Raw genomic sequence first — 17,825 nt, 5'->3', positions numbered from 1 at the left:
AAGCTCTAAGCTGAGAGTGTGTGTCACATTTTGGTCCGATAGGGCTGCACATAAAAACAAGGTGCGAAACTTTTTAATTGTTTGGCATTTGATAAGTGTCTAAATTTGAGGCCCCCTTTGAGCTTGAGGCCTAGGCCAAATGGCCCTCCTGGCCCCGCTCTGATTGGCCCTGGCTGAATGCCTTGGGGACTGCCTTTGAACTGGCCTTATTGGGGTCCATGGGATCCCTGTATGTGGTATCCTGGATCCGTGTGAGAGTCTCATCAGGCCTCTTCCCTTAGGCAGTAGCAATTGGCTCCACTGAAGTAAATAGAAGCTGGATCTACTGGTATGGACAGGCAAATTATCCTCCGCCCAATGAGGCAATTGCCCCATCTTCATTATCCCTGCCTGATAGCCACAGGCACTACCCAGAACTCTTGCAGAGCGTGGCAACTGAACTTTAGATCCCACTTGAGGAAGTTCATGACACATAGCGCAAGCTCTTGTTCATCCTACAGCCCAGGGGACCCAATTGGGTAGGTCTCCCAGTAAATGAGGCTATCATGGAACCTGCCAGGTTGGTATGGCACACACCTGCATCATGCTCTTTTACCCCCAAAAGAGCTGAGTGATGATACTTTGTCCCTGTGAAACGGTCAGAATGTTTCTTCACCAATCCTGCCTCTAACTCTCTAGTTGTTGCCTAGATCCTTCCATGGCTGCTCGTACAGCACCCCAAGACTACCCCTGCAGAGAAGAGTGCTAAATGTTTTGACCTTCTGAGGAGGAAGGTGTTTGCATCCATCAGCCTCCAATTTAGAGTTGCTAACTACCTAGTGAAGTATGATTTTATGAATTATTCCAAGTTCTTGGACTATACAGATAAACTTACTCGGGAGGACAGGGTTGACTCATGGCACAAGCGTCAGTTGACATGGCCAGTCCTGTATCTAGAACCATAGCAACTGCAATAGTAATGGGGCATGAATTGTAGCATCACTCTTGAGGGTTCCTCTGAGAGGTTCAGAACACCATTGTGGGCTTGCACTCATTAAAAGACTCGAGGACAATCCTCTGTTCCCTGGGCATTTATACCGTAGCCCCAAAGAGGAAACATCATAAACAGATATATAAACCAAGGCCTCTTCTCCAGCTTTTTCACAGCCAATGAGCATACGAACCACTATGCAAACATCAGAAGCTGCACAGACCAACATATGCAGACCCATTCATCCAACCTTATCCACCAGCTAAAGGTTACTTCGGAAAGGACATTTTGAGAGTTGCAAACCAAATCACTGATGCCATCCCCACCTGTTTCCCAAACCTTTGGTGGCCACCTAGCATACTTCGTGCACAATTGGAGGGCTACAACAATGGACAAGTAGGTACTAGATATTATCCAGTTGGGCTATACCATCGAGTTTCTTTCCCACCTCCCCACACCCCCTCCTTCCAGCCTCTCTTCAGCAACCACTCTCGTGAGGAGATCCTCCAATAAGAGGGGTACTCCCTCCTTGAATGAGGGGCTATCGAGCGAGTGCCACCGCAGCATTGAGTTAAAGGATTCTATTTCCAGTATTTCTCAGTTCCCAGGAAAAAAGGAGGATGGCTGCCCTGTCTTGACTTGCATCAGCTGAATACTTTTATTTGCAAATTAAAATTCCCCATGGCTAAATTGGTATCAGTAATTCCCCCCCTGGAAAAAGAAATATGGTTCAGGAAAGGGGTTTGTTTCCATGTGAATATACACCATTCCCACAGGAGATTCCTCAGGTTTCTGGTAGCACAGGGACACTTTCCACTCCTGTTTGGTCTGCCAAAAGGACCCAGAGTCTTCAGAAAAATCTCAGTGGTAGTAGCTGAGACAAAACAGAAACCTCATTTGCCCCAGGGCCGGCTCCAGACCTCAGCACGCCAAGCGCATGCTTGGGGTAGCATGCCGCGGGGGGGCGCTCTGCCGGTTGCCAGGAAGGCGGCAGGCGGCTCCGGTGGACCTCCCGCAGGCGTGCCTGCGGAGGGTCCGCTGGTCCCCTTGTCCTGCAGCTCCGATGGAGGATCCGCAGGCACGCCTGCGGGAGGTCCACCGGAGCTGCGGGACCGGCAAGCAGCAGAGTGCCCACTGCAGCGTGCCGCCGTGCTTGGGGCAGCAAAATGGCTAGAGTCGACCCTGATTTTCCCATACTTGGATAACTGGCTTCTAATAGGGAGATTCAGCCAGGAAGTTCAGGTGAAAATCTTATCTTCACTCTGCTTCCTGGCACCCATGGTAATCTATGTAAATATGGAGACATCTACTCTGACTCCCACATAGATAATAGACTTTATGGGAGCAACCCTACACTCAACCTCAGCAAGGGCAAACCTCCCTATGGATTGATTCTAGACCATGAACAGCCTGATAAGACAAGTCACTCACAGACCTTGAACTACAGACAAGGTCTGTCTTTCCGTACTAGGCCAGATGACTTCTTGTACTTGTGTAATGCTGTTTGCTGCCCTGTTTACTCACAGGGACAGCATGAATACCAAAATGTGACATTCTCCACCACCATCAGGGCTTCCACTGCCTGGAGGATGAACCTGGAGCAAGTGTACACCGGAGTCCTGTGCCTTCTTCCCACACTTGACACAACCACAATCACAGACACATCCTGCATAGACTGAGGTGCTCACATAGGTGACCACACAATACAAGCTACACAGATGCCTCAGGAGACCAGGATGAATATCAATTTCCTGGAACTAAGAGCAGTCACGTGGGCCTGCAATGCATTCCTCTCACTTACAAGGTCCTGACATATCTGGATAATGTTGGAGACATAACGACTGTCTTCTATTTAAGCAAACAAGGAGGAATGAAATCTCTTCCTCTCTGCATAGAAGCACTTATGGAACTGGTATAACCACAACCACATCACTCTGTCAGCAACATACTTCCCAAGTGCACAAAACTCACCAGTGGACAAATCTCAGGAGGCACTTCTTTGTAACCACGAGTGGGAGATACACAATTCAGTGCTAAATGAAATCTTCACTCAGTGAGGAATGCCATCTTGGGACCTGTCTGACTCCCAGATGAACAAGAATTTCAGCATATACTACTCCAGAGCAGCACTAGGTCAGGACTCAGACTCACAGACTTTAAGGTCAGAAGAGACCTTTGGCGCTGAGCATGGGGGAACTCCAGGGTGCAGATACAGCCCAATGGACACGGCTTGCAGAAGTTCCCCATCTGAGGCACATGGTGTGTGTCTGTGTAGAATACAGAACCTCCAGTTCCAGGTAAGTAACCTCCATTTATTATTTGTAGGGTAGTGCCTAGACCCCCGTTTGTGGTCCAGGGCTTCATTGTCCTAGGCACTGTGTACACATCCAACAAAAAGACAGTCCTTGCCCCCAAAGAGCTTACCGTCCAACCTAAGAGTCTCTAAGTCCTGTTATTTATTCATATGAAGGGAAAAGAGTGGGTTTATTCTGGTCTTTCCTCAAAGCTCCATATGCCAGATTGGCCAATGGGCTAGAGCTCCTGACTCAGGGAGTGAGCCGCTTGTGCCTATGTGGGCTGACTGATTCACTTTAAGGAAGGGATGGGACAGTCCTCTCTAAGGAAAGACATAACTGACCTATTAGGATCATGCTGTTGTGTAGATGTAACATGGGGTGAATTTTACTGAGGATAAACATGCTGCGGGCATAGAAAGGAAGGGTTCTTTCCCCAGGAGGCCCTGCACAACAAATACTTGTAAATGTAAGGGGAGGAGGAGTGTTAGCCTAGCGCAAGGAAAATATAGGGGCAGGGATTCAGTTGAAGAACAATTTAATTCTTGAAATAAATGAAAGGTAACAAAATAATATTAGCCATTTCTATTGCAACATATCCAACTGAGGGCTTTGGCTCGCTGCCTGAACGCCACCACCTCAAAGGGAGAAAGCAGTAGAATTGGGCTTTTCAGTTATTGTGCCTCCTGAGGCACCCAGCTGGACTGGTGCCCCACCTGCTCTTATGTCACTTTGCATGGAGTTTTGAATACAGTAAATCGCTTCTCTGCCCTTGATGGAAGTAATGGCTTTGACATTTGGCTGGTACAACTTAAGTTCCATAAAAGCAAGGTGTAGGTACATTTGTTACACTTGTTGCTTCCTCTGTATGCATGAATAGCAGACAATTATACTTAATGTGTACAAAGTGTCAAACACTCCACTTGCCTTTATTCCTTTTTTAATTTCTCTATGAATAAAAATGTCTTTTAAAACAGGACCAGAATCTAATGAATTGATCCACTTGGAATTTAGTGGTGAAGGTGTGTGTGTGGGGGGAGGGGAGAGGATAGAACGAGCTTTCCTCTCCTTACCATTTGGCTCTATCCTTATCTAATGCTTCACATCATATACTGGCAGGTGGCAGCACAGTCTCACTCGTGCTCTCTGCTAGGGACATGCACAGTCTTTATATTTAATAAATATGTTTCTGGACAGATTAGCCAAAAATTCAGGGATATGGGGCCCTGTCTGTTAAAAAAAGAAACCAGCAAGCCCCCAATGGCCTGTCAGTTTGAGAGATTTAAAAGGGTTAAAGATGAGGCTGGGATTTGTTTTACCCTGGACTGAGGTCTAATTCTAGCTCACACAGAGTCCCTGTGAGGCCTTGGGAAAGTGAACTGCACCTGTTCCTCCCTGGTTAAATGAGGGTAACCCATATTGTTCTCACAGGTATATAGAGAATCTAACTACTGTTTGTAGAACCTTTTGAGTATGAAAAGAGCTGTCACTGCACGGTGTAATTCTAACTGCTCCAGCCACCGCACAAGCAGTGGAAAGCAATGGTGCAGCTAGTAACCCAAGAAGGGTAGTTAATCCTGGAGTAGTGAGGAGCCTTCAGTGCTGTGTGCTGTCAGGAGTATGGCAGGGGTGTGAAATTGCATTTCCTGGCATTGAGATGCCATCACCCAGCCAAGTTATTTTCATTGCCGTGGACGAACATCCTTGCTGCACTTGTGGGAAGCGGCTCCAATGGACATTGCCATCCTGGAGAAAAGGTAAGTTCACATCTCTTCCATCTCTCTTGCCAGCCACCTGGGAGGTGGGGAGACATACCACTGCTATCTCAGGAGGGAGGGGTGTCCGCCCTAGTAATCATAGAGCTAGCGGCTCTCCTTCCCCCTGTGCGTGCATGCTGGGGGAACGGTGTATGGCTGGTTGGCAAGGGGAGATGGATGGGGCTGAGAGCTGTGTCACCTTCACCAATAATGTCAAATTGCTGAAAGTTTGCTTGATCTCTCCGGGCTGGCTCTGACCCCTGACCACGTCCCTGCACTCGGTCAGCCCTGGCCGGGTCTGACTGGCTGTGATGGTGTGGGGTCTAGGGAAAACTGCCAGAATCCGTCCATAGGTTACTTTAGAAATGAGGGAGGAGCAATTGTAGCCCAACAGTATTTCCCATCCACTTCATTGGAAGCTTTCAGGATCCTTGTCTGACATCAGCTAGGGAATGCAGCACCCACACCCCTGCCTGTGGGAAAGCGAGCAAGCATAGGAAGAGTTTTTGCTTGGTTACAGTCCTGAAGCAGAGGAATAAATTGCAAGTCGGGCTAGAGCTTACTGGAATATTAGCATCCTTGGTCCGGTAGCATTTCTTTAATAAAAGTGTTAAATTCTGATGAGATGCATTCATTGCGGAAGCTCAGCTCTAATGTGCAGCCCATTGTCACTAGGTGGCACAGAAGAGAAGTTTTTGCTTTGGGTTAGTGGAACTAACGGTGTGAGGTTCCAGTGTTGTGCTTTATTACAGAGCTCTGAACCTACTGTGGAGTTTGGTTCTTTGATAAATCTGAGTAAATGAACTAAGTATTTTCTGTGCAGTGAGAACTGGTTCAGCATCCCCTCAGGCACCAGCTGAGCATCTCACTTTGCATAACAAAGACCAGAAAGTTCCAGGGCTTGGTGAGAGGAGCTGCCAAGGTTCAGGAACTGGAAATGTCTAGACACAGACGCACTAGTGCGTAAAGGGATGTAAGGAACCTACCTAAGAAGCTGGGAACTGGAACAGCATGTGCTATCTGTGGCCTGATCTGACTGCAGGGAATTAAGAATGGGACCCTTGCTGAGATTCAGACCCAAGAATTGTTGGAACTAAAAATGGAGAAAGCGATAAAACTGAGCTGATCTTCCATCTCACAATGCCATCCCATATTATCTATTGGATGTATCTCCTCTTGTTTTTCTGTTCACCAATGTTTAAGGAAGAGGCTTCTCTCAATTACCTTGGTTCTTAACCATTAGGAAAGCAGCCGTAATTCAGACTTCTGTCTGCTTTAACATGTTTGAGCTGTGAATCTGCCATTTAAGTCTCAGCAGCTACTTTGTTTGTATGTACCAGGTCAGTTTTGCTCTTTGATACATCTCTTCATTTACTTCTAGATGCACTCTTACTACAAAATAAAACCAATCCTGTTGAAATATTTTAAAAACAAACAAAAAAAACCAACCCCCTCCCCCCTAAAAAAACTGCACATGTGCCAACCAGGGCAGTTTGAGGCCTGTAGTACAACTGGTGCATTTGGAGGTAAAATAACTGGATTTCACATTACTTTCAACTCTTCTCCCAATTATTTAAAACAATTAAAATAATTGGGGAAAAAGCATCTGTTTAAAAGAATCCTGATAAGAAAACTGCAAAAACATTCTTTAGATTGCTTCTCATGAACCAGGTGCTTTCCAAAGAGGAAGATCCAGTCCTTGCCTTAAAGAGTTTGAGCTAAATTCCTGCAATCTGATACAGATTATTTTTATATACGTATGAAGTTGAGCATGATTGACTTCCCAGTTCCTGACACCAATTTCCAGTATCAGAGTGTCCTTATACCCTTCCCAATACGTAAGTCAATGTCATATTTAAAGTAACAGTAACAGAGCATGGGAAGAATTTGCAGATTTTATATAGCAAAAGGTAAAGCGTATCTATATATTTACATGAACTTGTTTTAAATAACAATTTTAAAATATCAATAATCCTGCATCAGGAAAAAGAGCTGATTGAAATAATTAACTACTATTAAATTCTCTCCAGTGGTTGCTTACAGACGTATGTACTTTTCAACTGGTGCCATTTAATCAGAATAGTCTTTGCTTCATCAAATGTATGGAACTTATATAAATGTTGACCATCTCTAATAAGTCTTAACTGAAGTAGGAACAGTACTGCTCCCTGCATCCCTGCTGCTACCCACACTTGGGATGTGCAGGGCTGCGGCAGCCAGAGAAAGAGGCAACTTTCCCGAGCTCCAGGGCTGTGGCTGCCGATGAGAGATCCCCCTCCTTCCCAGCCCCAGCTTGGGAGCTGCTGTGGTGGGGGGGGGAGAGGGCACATCCATTGCATTAGAAAGGTAAGACTACTGATATTAAAATATCAGTTGTGTACTTTTATTTGTAGAATGAAAAAAGTTTTTTGTTTTTTTTTATATAGCACTTTTATCCAAAGCACAGAACAATACTTATCTAGCGGTACAAACAACATTTGGAAAGATCGTTAAGTGGTCCGCCAAACTCCTCAGCAATATTCAAGTGGTCGGTAGGAAAAAAAAAAAGTTTGAGAACCACTGCCTTAGGGCTTGTCTATATTACAGCCTGGCCGACACTTAAAACTTAGGTTGACATAGCTAGAGGTGAAAAATCCACACCCTTGAGCTCTGTAGAGATGCTGACCTAACCTCTACTGTAAATGCAGCTAGATTTACAGAATAAAGGGCCCTAGCCACTGTTACTAAGGATGGCAGTGTTCCTACGCCATGGTTTGTGTCACTGTGGGAACTCCACTTCCCCAAGCAATAATAAGTAGGTTGACAGAAGCATTCTTTTGTTGACCTAGCTATGTCTATGCCAGGAGGTAGGTTGGCATAGCAACAGTGCTCAGGTATGTGGATTTTTCACCCCCCCTCATTACCATAGCTATGTTGACCTACCTCCAGGTTCTCAAACTGGGGGTCGGGACCCCTCAGGGTCGCAAGGTTATTACATGGGGGAGGGAGTGTCGCAAGCTGTCACCCTCCACCCCAAACCCCACTTTGCCTCCAGCATTTATAATGGTGTTAAATATATTAAAAAGTGTTTTAATTTATAAGGCGGGGGGGGGGGTCGCACTCAGAGGCTTGCTATGTGAAAGAGGTCACCAGAACAAAAGTCTGAGAACCACTGACCTATGTTCTAGGTGTAGATTAGCCCTTAGAAATGTGGCAGTTATAACTGAGGTTTTGGCCATGTTCCCACTGTTAATGCCTCTGTTTCAGTTCCTCAAACTTCTCCCGGCTTTGGCTTGGCCTAAATGGGGACTCTCTTTTCTGTAAGTTGAAAGGGGGACAAAAAGGTCTTTCCAAGAAAAGGAAGTAAAAAACCCACCCTTCTGCTGTTCTTTAGGTGCCACTGTAATACAAATTATTATTTAAATAAGTAACTGCTGGCAAGAAAACACTTCTTATTTTGGGAATACCAATTGCAACTGCGTTCTCCAGAGCTGCTCCCTTCCCCCCCTGCAAATTAGGTGCAGGGTCCAGACCGCACTTGCTGCAAGAATGAGATCACCTCAGCCCTGCCCTTTCCTGACTTTGAGTGCTTAACTGAGCCCTAATAACATTCTCCCCTGGGGGCTCTTATGAAATTATACCACCCCGCCACGCCAGGGCACTGTGTGATAAGGGGTATTCTGCAACTAAAGCCTGAGTCACACTTGCCTGCACCTCATGCTTCCATTTACAGCAGTGCAAAGTGCATGTGAAATGCTGCTCGCTCAGCAGGATTGTTTTGCATTCACTTTGCACTAGGGAAGTGACTACACAAGGTGCAAGGCAATAGTGAATGAACTGATCCTTCCTTTATGCTTAGAGAAGAAAGCTGAGCAGCTTAGGCTTCAAGTGTATCACGCTGTCCCAGGCAGCTATGTACTTCCCTTCAGTATGCAGTTAAACCTGTGCTCTGTACCACGTGGTACAAGCAGATTCTTATCTTTAATGACCTTTTCTAAAGAAGTGCTTTGTGATTTCAAATACATTTTTATTCAGCCTTTAGTTAATGACTGTCTATTACTTAGTTTGCAATTTTTGCTGGTCCCTTGGTTGGTGGCTTGAGCCAGCTTTCACTATCATTGCTGTAGAGGTAATAGCAATACTTAGCAGTTAGGTTTGTGCAACTTCAAAATGCTCCACCCAACATTAATCCTTGCACTGCAGGTGGGAGCCAGGTCTATAATTCCTATTTTAAACTAGAGCTGGGGGAACTGAAAGGGTAAATGACTTGCCCAAGGTCCCACAGCTGTTCAGTAGCAGACCTGGAAGGCTTAGTTCCCTGTCCATGCTGCTGCCCTATAGTAGCTCCTTTTTATAAGCAGCTTGTGAGTCCAATTCACATGAGATGTAAGGCTTGTCTAGGACCTGAACTTTAACTCTTTGAACAGTGAGGTATGCCTGTACTTCTGCAGGACAGTTCTTCCCCATCCCTGCACTTAGAACTTTGGTCTTCCCAGGCCCTGCTCCTGCAAAGGCTTATGAAAGTACTTAACATTACACACTATGAATAGCCCCATTGACTGGAACAAGACCACTTAAAAATGTGTAAAGTTAAGCAGATCAGTAAGTCTTTGCACGTTCAAGGCTCTAATCCTTTAGGCTGAAGTTTGCCAGAAGCTGGGAATGGACAACAGGGGATGGATCACTTGATCATTGCCATTCTGTTCATTCTCTCTGAAGAACCTGGCATTGGCCACTGTTGGAAGACAGGATGCTGGGCTAGATGGACCTTTGGTCTGACCCAGTGTGGCAGTTCTTATGAAGTTAAAAAAAAACGTGTGTATGGAGAGGTGGGGGGTTAAATGTCAGTGTCCTGGTTCCTATTCTCCACTCGGGTTCTCTTTGTGAAGTGCTGTAGGAGCTTCGAACTGCAGAAGAGAAGAGATGCCGAAGCAAACCTTTTGAGAAGGCTGGGCAAGTAAAAACAACCCTGTTAGTGGTCCCAGAAGAATTTCAGAGCCCAACCTTTGCTACCCAACAATTTGGAGAACATGGTGATAGGGTTTAAAAATCTGAATTCTTGGCGCTCACTCCAGACATCCCCCTCACACCCCTCCCAGCCAACTGCATCTTCAGTGAGGAAAGAGGCACATCTTGCCATTTGAGAATAGGACTCTCCTGGGATGAGCGGAACCAACCACAGATGACTCACAGTGTTAAAAACCCAGTAGTTTATTTCAAAGTATAAATTTCAGGCTTTTTGGACAAAACCCCATTACGGGTAACACTTATACACACACTAATCTACAATACATACAAAAAATGGGGACAGCTTGCAAGTGCCCAGTTTAAATTGGACATTAGATAGGTCCTACATTATCTTTATTTACATGTTCAGCTGCAAAAGAAAAATCATGTTGCGAGTCTCCTACAAAGGATATTGTACATGTGTATTTTAATGGCTGATAAATTACTAAAGCCAAACTAGACCCCCAGATGCCTACGCAGTTACCGTATTTACAGATATAACCCATTAAATCCAGACAGCTCTTTAAATATTTTTTTAAAAAAGAATGCTCAGGCTGCACAATAAAATGAGAAACAAAATCAGTTTTAATAAGATTGATTAGATCTGAAGATGAAAAATTAAAAAAAAAAAAAAGATTCATTTGCATTCTCCATCTATTCCTATGTTTCATGCTCCCCCCCAGAAGCTGGTTGAAGGGGATCTTGGTTGCAGGACTGGTTAGACTAGCAGCCTAGCTTGAACTCCTCCGAACTGCCAATACTTTTGTACTTGGTGCCCACCCCTACCCAAAAAGAAAAGCCAAATTAAAAAAATATATATTTAATATATCAAGCCTTTTATCTTAAAAATCTGGATAGATTTTGTTGTTGACTAAATGAAAATACTACAAAGGTTGTAAGAAGGCGGAATCACAGCTTAGTTTTATACAGTGTTTGCAGTACTCTAATACTGGGACACTGCTCTTCAGGGAACGAGAACCAAACTATGGACTTTTGGCCTGTCATTTCATGTAATATGATTTCTGGTTCATTAGACACTTTAGGCAAACAGCGTAAGAGAACTGACCAGGTTTGTTACAGTACGGTACTGTGCTCAGATCCTAGCAATTCTCGAATTATTGGGCCCAATCTTGCTCCCCATGAAGTTTTGCTGTTGTTTTCACAGGATGCAGGATCAGACCCTTTGTGTGTAAGGTGAAGACAGCACATGTATTGCCACCTTCCCACCCCATGCTAAAAATTCACGTCAGGATGGGCAACTGTCTCAGTGCGAGTGCTAGATAATCTCTAAAACTCACTCAGACATGGATGGTGGTGTAAATAGTTTGGTGTAGCAGGTTTTTAATATCAATTGCTATTCAGGGGAAGCTGGTCAGAGCATTTAAAAATATTTAACACATGCTTGACTACAGGCGTAAAGAGAATTGTATAGCTATTGTACCCTGCAATTTCCACAGGCTGCTGGTGCAGGTACAATGATGCAGACACACATTGTGCCTGCAGATTACAAATCAACACGTTTTAGGTCTTAGTTGCCTGAATTTGATAGAGCTTTCTCAACATAAGCTGAGAAATGAAGTGGGGGACAGGCAGGTCAGTGGGGCTGTGGCAGAGGGAAATTCAATGGAAATTAACAGCATTTTGCTAACAGCACCCACTTGTGTACAGAAAGGAAACCAATCTCATTTCTCTCCCAGCAAGAAACTGAATTAAATTACACTACTCATAATCTGGAAATCAGATCCCAAGAACTACATAAAAGAAAAGAACATGTCAGAAATGAAGGTGGGAAAAACAGAGCTAAAGATACAGTACTGTATTTCTTAAAAACTTGGAGAACAAGCTCCATCTTTGTATTGTTATATACACAATGGCAAGAGCAAAAACCGTAAGCAAGGAGCAGTCACACACTATAGTACTGAGAACATGGGTGGGGGGGGGGGGGGGAAGAACCTCTGACAAAGTGCAAAACAGAGATTAAAAACAGCCCTGCCCCTTAATGTCACTTAGATATTTTAGTACATTTAAAAACAAAACAAGTGTTGAGGCTTCCAACAATCCTAACAGGGACAAACACTTCCACAGAGAGCTCCATCCTAAAAATGCACTTCATTTACAGTCCTGTACTAAGCAGTCTAGCAAATATTTTTTGTAATACTCTGAAAGAAGGTATTTTGCAGTGTAACCAGTTATTCCAGAATGTCTGTTACAAGCAGAAGTTTTTAAAACAGTTTTATTGCTTCTATGGGCTAACAAGTCTAAAACAAAAAAGAAACAGAAGTAGCCACAACAGGGTAATGTAGGGGGCCAAAGCGTGACTTCCAGCTGAGGAGCTCAGCACAGCTCCTATTGGCTAACAACAGAGATAATGACCATTGCAGAGAACAATTCTGTTTTGAAAGTGACACTGTAAAATGGCATAATGAGGTCTCCTATTTACTGTCTCTGATTTCCAGATCAGCTAACTTGGAAGCCTCCAAACATAGTCAGGTATCAAAATCAAACTATGTTCCTGATGATTCACACATTGTCACCACCAACTAAAGATTCAGCACTTGCAATTTATTAACGTCTCTTTGGGTGAAGCAGAATCATTCTCCCATAGTTGTGTTTACTCCACAGAATAAGCGGAAACCTTTTAGTCACCCATATGGCTAAAACACATCAATGACTACTACACAGAGTGGGAGCAGATCTGCTGAGCAGGCCACTTATTACAGTCACTTTTCAGACTCGAATCACATCTTACTATTTTGTAAATAAAGCCAATTCACCCAGTTCCTCTGCTTCCCACAGTTCCCTTCAGGGCCACTGACTCAGCTTGAGATTTAAAGAATTATTCTTGGCTGCATTTCCATCTTCCTTTGTCAGAGCCAGTGCAAGGAAGTTCAGTGCCCTAGGCAAAACTTCCACTTTGTGCCATCCCCACATCCAGCTAACCCTGCCCCCCCATGGCAGCTAACCCAGCCCCCTAACCAGGGAGCCCGCCCCCCAGCGGCTACCTCCCCTCCGTGGCAGCTAACCCCGCACGGGGAGAGCCCGCTTCCACGGCAGCTAACCTTGCCCGGGGAGGAACCCCCCCCCACATGGCAGCTAACCCCCCTGGGGAGCCCCCGCGCCAGCTAATCCTGCCTGGGGAACCCGCCCCAGCTCACCTCAGCTCTGCCTCCTCCGCTGAGCACGCCAGCACCGCTTTAATTCTCCTCCCCGCCCAGGCTTGCGGCACCGATTAGAGGAGACTTAGAGCGTGGGGGTGTGTGCTCAGTGGAGGAGGCAGAGTGGAGGTGATCTGGGGCAGACAGCGGTTTCCCTGTGTGCCCCTGCCCCCCTCATTACTGCAGGTGGCCCTCCCTGCTCCAGCTCACCTCCACTCTACCTCCTCACCTGAGGGGGCTTTTAGGTGCCCCCAACCACTAGGCACCCTAGGCAGCCGCCTAGTTTGCCTAAATGGTTGCACTGGCCCTGTCCTTTGTTTAAGCACACAGTCCAACTAAAAACAGGTTGCACAAAATCTCCAACAAACACAATGCTAGGACATTCCTGATAACCACCATTTCCATCAGATGAAAGGAATGGAAAGTTAGCCAAGGGGACCTCTCTCCAGCAAGACAGGGCCAATAACAGTCAAGAACTGAATGAGAGCAAAACACATATTACAGACATGCTCACATGTGAATGGTGTGGACTGGAGTCACAATGGAGAGGATGTTAAACAAGCAGCACCCATCCCTAGGGTGTGGGTCCCCTCCTGCCCGCTTTTGAACAACAATCTCTCTTTGCACTGAAATGTCCTCCATCTTCCTTTGGTACTGCTCCAGACAGCTTATTAAAAGTAGTCTAAGGAGAACTAAATATGTCTAAATGGCCCTAAGATAGTCACTGTAAAAAGACAGTTGGCTGCATTAACTTTATATAAATAGCCTAAAACATACAATTAAGCAGGTCTTATCCTTGAAGGTGGCAGACAGAACAGTGGATAAAATCCGGAAAATTTCAAAGCATTATTGATTATTTGCACCAGGGAAATGGAGGTGGCTGTTGTTCAGTGGAGGGTTAAATACTGTGGAAAAAATGAACAGGTGTGAACCTTCTCTTGGGATACCTGAATTCCTAAACATTTATTCATGGAGACCAGCAATATTCCTGACTACAGCTGCTAACACGAAAGATAAAACAAGGAGTTCCACAAGAGAGACTGCTTCTTGTTCATCTGAGAGGAATGAAAATCCCAGCAATAGGAAGGAGTGATGGGCATGCGAGAGCATAAATGTTACATACAAAAGATGGGGGCCCCATAGGGGGCTTTACAATACAGTGTTATTTTACTGACACAAGTTCTTTAGAGGAACAAAATAAAGAACCCACACTCCCAAAACACATTTTATTAGCGTATTCTGGCATTTAGACTTTCCAACCTCATTTTATAGTTCAAAATCCAGTAGTTTCAAGGGACAAGAGAGCAAAACGGCTTCTACTGTGGCTAGGCAAGGCAGTGAAATGGGTAAAGGATGGCTCCTTTCCCTGCCCATGAAGTTGTTTGACTCTGCTGGGCAGGAAAGACGACAAACCAGCTCTATTCTTCCGAAAGATGGCAAGGTAGAATCTTACCTGCCACGTGTGTGTAGGTCGGTGGGTCTTTTCAAATCAAGCCACAATAAATGCAGGGTGGAAAAGCAGCTTTCCTTTTGGTTCAATTCATAAGCATCGTGAAAGGCCCTACTGAAGTCTGCAATTGCTCTACAACTTTTGGGCCAATGGGTGAAATAAAAGTTTTCCAAAACTGTGTTCTGGATTTGGTTGTCTATCCAGTGGAGACGGACTAGGGGCTGGGAGAAGAGATGGGGAACCAACATTATCTTGATATCTTTTTGTATTAATACAGCATCCAAAGCATGTGGGATGAAATGGAAGACTTTCAGTGCCACACAGATTTCCTTTGGCCAATCTAGCATGCAGCCTTCCCAGGAGAACAGCGAAGGGTGCTGATGCAGAATACTGTCTGTATAACCTACTAACCATCTTCACGGGACAAAACCAGCCACTCAAGAACTGCCTGTTGCGTTGAATGATATCACAGGGGGGAATTAACCCAGAGATACCAGTGCTAGACTTTCTGGGGACTGTCAGAATAGAGCAATTGTATTGGGGCCAGGAAGAGGAGCAGCAGCAACAGGAGGCTAAAAGGGTGAAGAAAAAAAAATACCACACCTAACCAACACAACAGAGACCTGGCTACATTTATTTCTGAAATTACTCTTTAAGGCACAAAATAAATTTAAAAAAACAGGGCTGGAAGTATGAGGAGGGGGCAGAGAATTATCTGAGCTACAAAGAGAAAACGTGAATGAAGTCTCTACAAACCAGTTTCAGACCTGATTTGATAATACTCCCAGATTCTAACCGGGATGTGAGGAGTGGAGAGTAGTGGGGGTTTTCTTGCACCACCTCCAGATTTATACACACCCCTCCTGCACTGGACAGACTCAAGATTTCTTTCCTTCTGGAGAGTGGACTTGTTTATAAGATGAAACCAAACTACTCAATCTTCCAGTTCAAAAGAAGTCAGACTCAGAATCCTTTCCTCTCACAACCTTCTTACTGAGTTGTAGGGAGCAAGTGAGTCTGTTCCTGTCCTCATGTTAGCGCCATTGTAACTGTTCAGCACATCATAGACGTGTTGTGTTTGCTTCGGGCAAACTGTGCAATGTATGATCCTGTTCCCAATCTGAAGCAGAATCCCAGTTGTCCAGAATCCCCTTGGATAAACCGTAGGTATCTCTGAAAGGAGCAGCCATAAGGGAAGAGGAGCAATTAGATTTCAAATTCCCAAGGCTTGAGCTGTCCAAAAAAATAAGTTCTCTTGCTGCAGGCTGAGAATTAAATTTTGCTTTGGGTTCTCAATAGATGTAGTGTATCACACAGGGCTGTCCAAAATAATCCTAAAGAGAGTGAACTGAACAGTGAATTTCATGTATGGGATTAAAATCCCAAACTGGAGTCACTCTTGATAGTGGGAAAGTTTTAATGGCTCCAAAGGTCTCTGGTTTAACTGCTCTGGGAAGAGATCACATCTGTGGACTGGGGGTCACAGAAAGGTCCAAAGCGTCCATAAATATCCTTAGCCCTAACTGCAAAGTAATATTTGCTGCCAGATACAAACTGTGTGAGAGTGCATGCCATAGGCAGCGGGAGGGCCTTTACCTCCCCAATCTTCTTCCACTGGGAAGGCATGGTGGCACTCGGGTCCTCATGGTAAGCATACAGATGGTAACTGTCCACGCTGGCACAGCTCCGATCCACTTCCATGACACTCCATGACAGTACAATACCATTCTGGCTCTGCACTCGTGCCAGCTTCAGCTGTGGCTTCTGAGGCACGGAGGTGCTGGCAGCTTCAGGGGGCAGGCGTGGTGGTTGTGGGGCCTCTGGCAGTGGTGCTGGGTGCACAGGACGTGGCGGCTCCTAAGGGACATACAAGGGAAAAGAGAAAAGGTCACAGTCTGTAATGAGGGCAGAAGGATGCACACATCACTGCTTCCAACACAGATGCATTCTGAAGGCCTCACCCAACACACCAATTGAAGTCAATAGAAAGGCACCTATTGACTTCAACAGGCATCGGATTAGCTAATAATTAAACTAGAAGAGCTTGAAGGTCCCGTGTTTCAAAGCAGGTAGGGCCTGGGAAGATCTGAGCACAAGGTCCTCTCTTACCAATGGAGCTGTATTTGAAGTTCAAACCAGTGACTGTTCAAAAAGGGTATTTGAGAATTACCCTTTTATTTACCCACTGCCGTGTGTGTGTGTGTGTGTGTGTGTGTGTGTGTGTGTGTGTGTGTGTGTGTGTGTGTGTGTGTGTGTGTGTGTGTGTGTGTGTGTGTGTGTGTGTGTGTGTGTGTGTGTGTGTGTGTGTGTGTGTGAGAGAGAGAGAGAGAGAGAGAGAGAAACAAATATACATACATTTCTGGCCACATTATGGAGTTAATTAAGATTAGTTCAGAACTGGACTATAAAGTCCTGCCACATACTACATGTCAGAAATTTCACATTGGGCTAGTTTTTATGCACTTTCGATTTGCTATACAGTTTGTGTTTGATTTCTTGTAATAAATTTGTCTGGAGTTCGAGCCTGGCAATCAGATTCGTTTTGTGGAGGGATATCATTAACGGCTGCTGACCCCAGAACTCCATGGACAGAGGTGATGCTGATGTCTAACAAGATGTTTGATTCCAACTCTACGAAACAATAAAATGATAAAAAAATAAACCCAGTGGCCCAGGCTCTCTGCTGGTGTAAATTGATACAGTTCCATTTATTTTAATGCAGCTGTCCCCAACTTATCCCAAGCAGTCAATCTGACCCAGTGTCAGCTATAATGGAAAAGACAAATCACTCAGAAGGGGTTAAATTCAGCATTACAAAGAATGGAAAACCAAAAGCCGGTGCCGACCATGTTATTTTCAAAACAACCCTGAATAAGGAGTGGATCACATTGTGTCCATATACAATGACCACCCTGCACCCAGATACAAACACCACTAATAATTTTGCTGAGAAACTGCAGGAGCCAGAGCCCTCTCATCCCCACAAGTGATAATCTTTGGCACAAGAAATGACTCACAGGCAGAACAGTGCAGAGGAATTTTTATTATTTTGAGAAATTGTCCATGATTTCCATTGTAGCTATCCCTGTTCACAGCTAAGATCACAGACCGTATTCCTTAATCCCTTGAAGACTTGAGCTCTTTGACCAAGCACATTTTCTCAGCACACCCTGATCCCAGAAGGGCCCTGGCACACATCTAGTATTAAAGTGC

At 45.0% G+C, this 17,825-nt stretch overlaps 1 protein-coding gene across 2 annotated transcripts in view; it reads right to left on the bottom strand.

Annotated features, from left to right (window-relative positions):
• Positions 1-10,195: 10,195 nt before the first annotated feature.
• The window catches only part of ATF7IP (activating transcription factor 7 interacting protein), a 167,386-nt gene continuing 159,756 nt past the window's right edge, over positions 10,196-17,825 (bottom strand). For both annotated transcript variants that reach the window (XM_050953856.1, XM_050953866.1), the window contains exon 14: positions 10,196-16,469. In XM_050953856.1, coding sequence (XP_050809813.1) covers positions 16,053-16,469 — 417 coding nt within the window. In that variant the 3' untranslated portion in view covers positions 10,196-16,052. The remainder of the gene's footprint in view (positions 16,470-17,825) is intronic.

This window comes from Gopherus flavomarginatus, chromosome 1, assembly GCF_025201925.1.
Source record: "Gopherus flavomarginatus isolate rGopFla2 chromosome 1, rGopFla2.mat.asm, whole genome shotgun sequence".
NCBI lineage: Eukaryota > Metazoa > Chordata > Testudines > Testudinidae > Gopherus > Gopherus flavomarginatus.
Note: the sequence above shows the minus strand (reverse complement) of the source record. Positions and strands in the feature narration are given on the sequence as shown.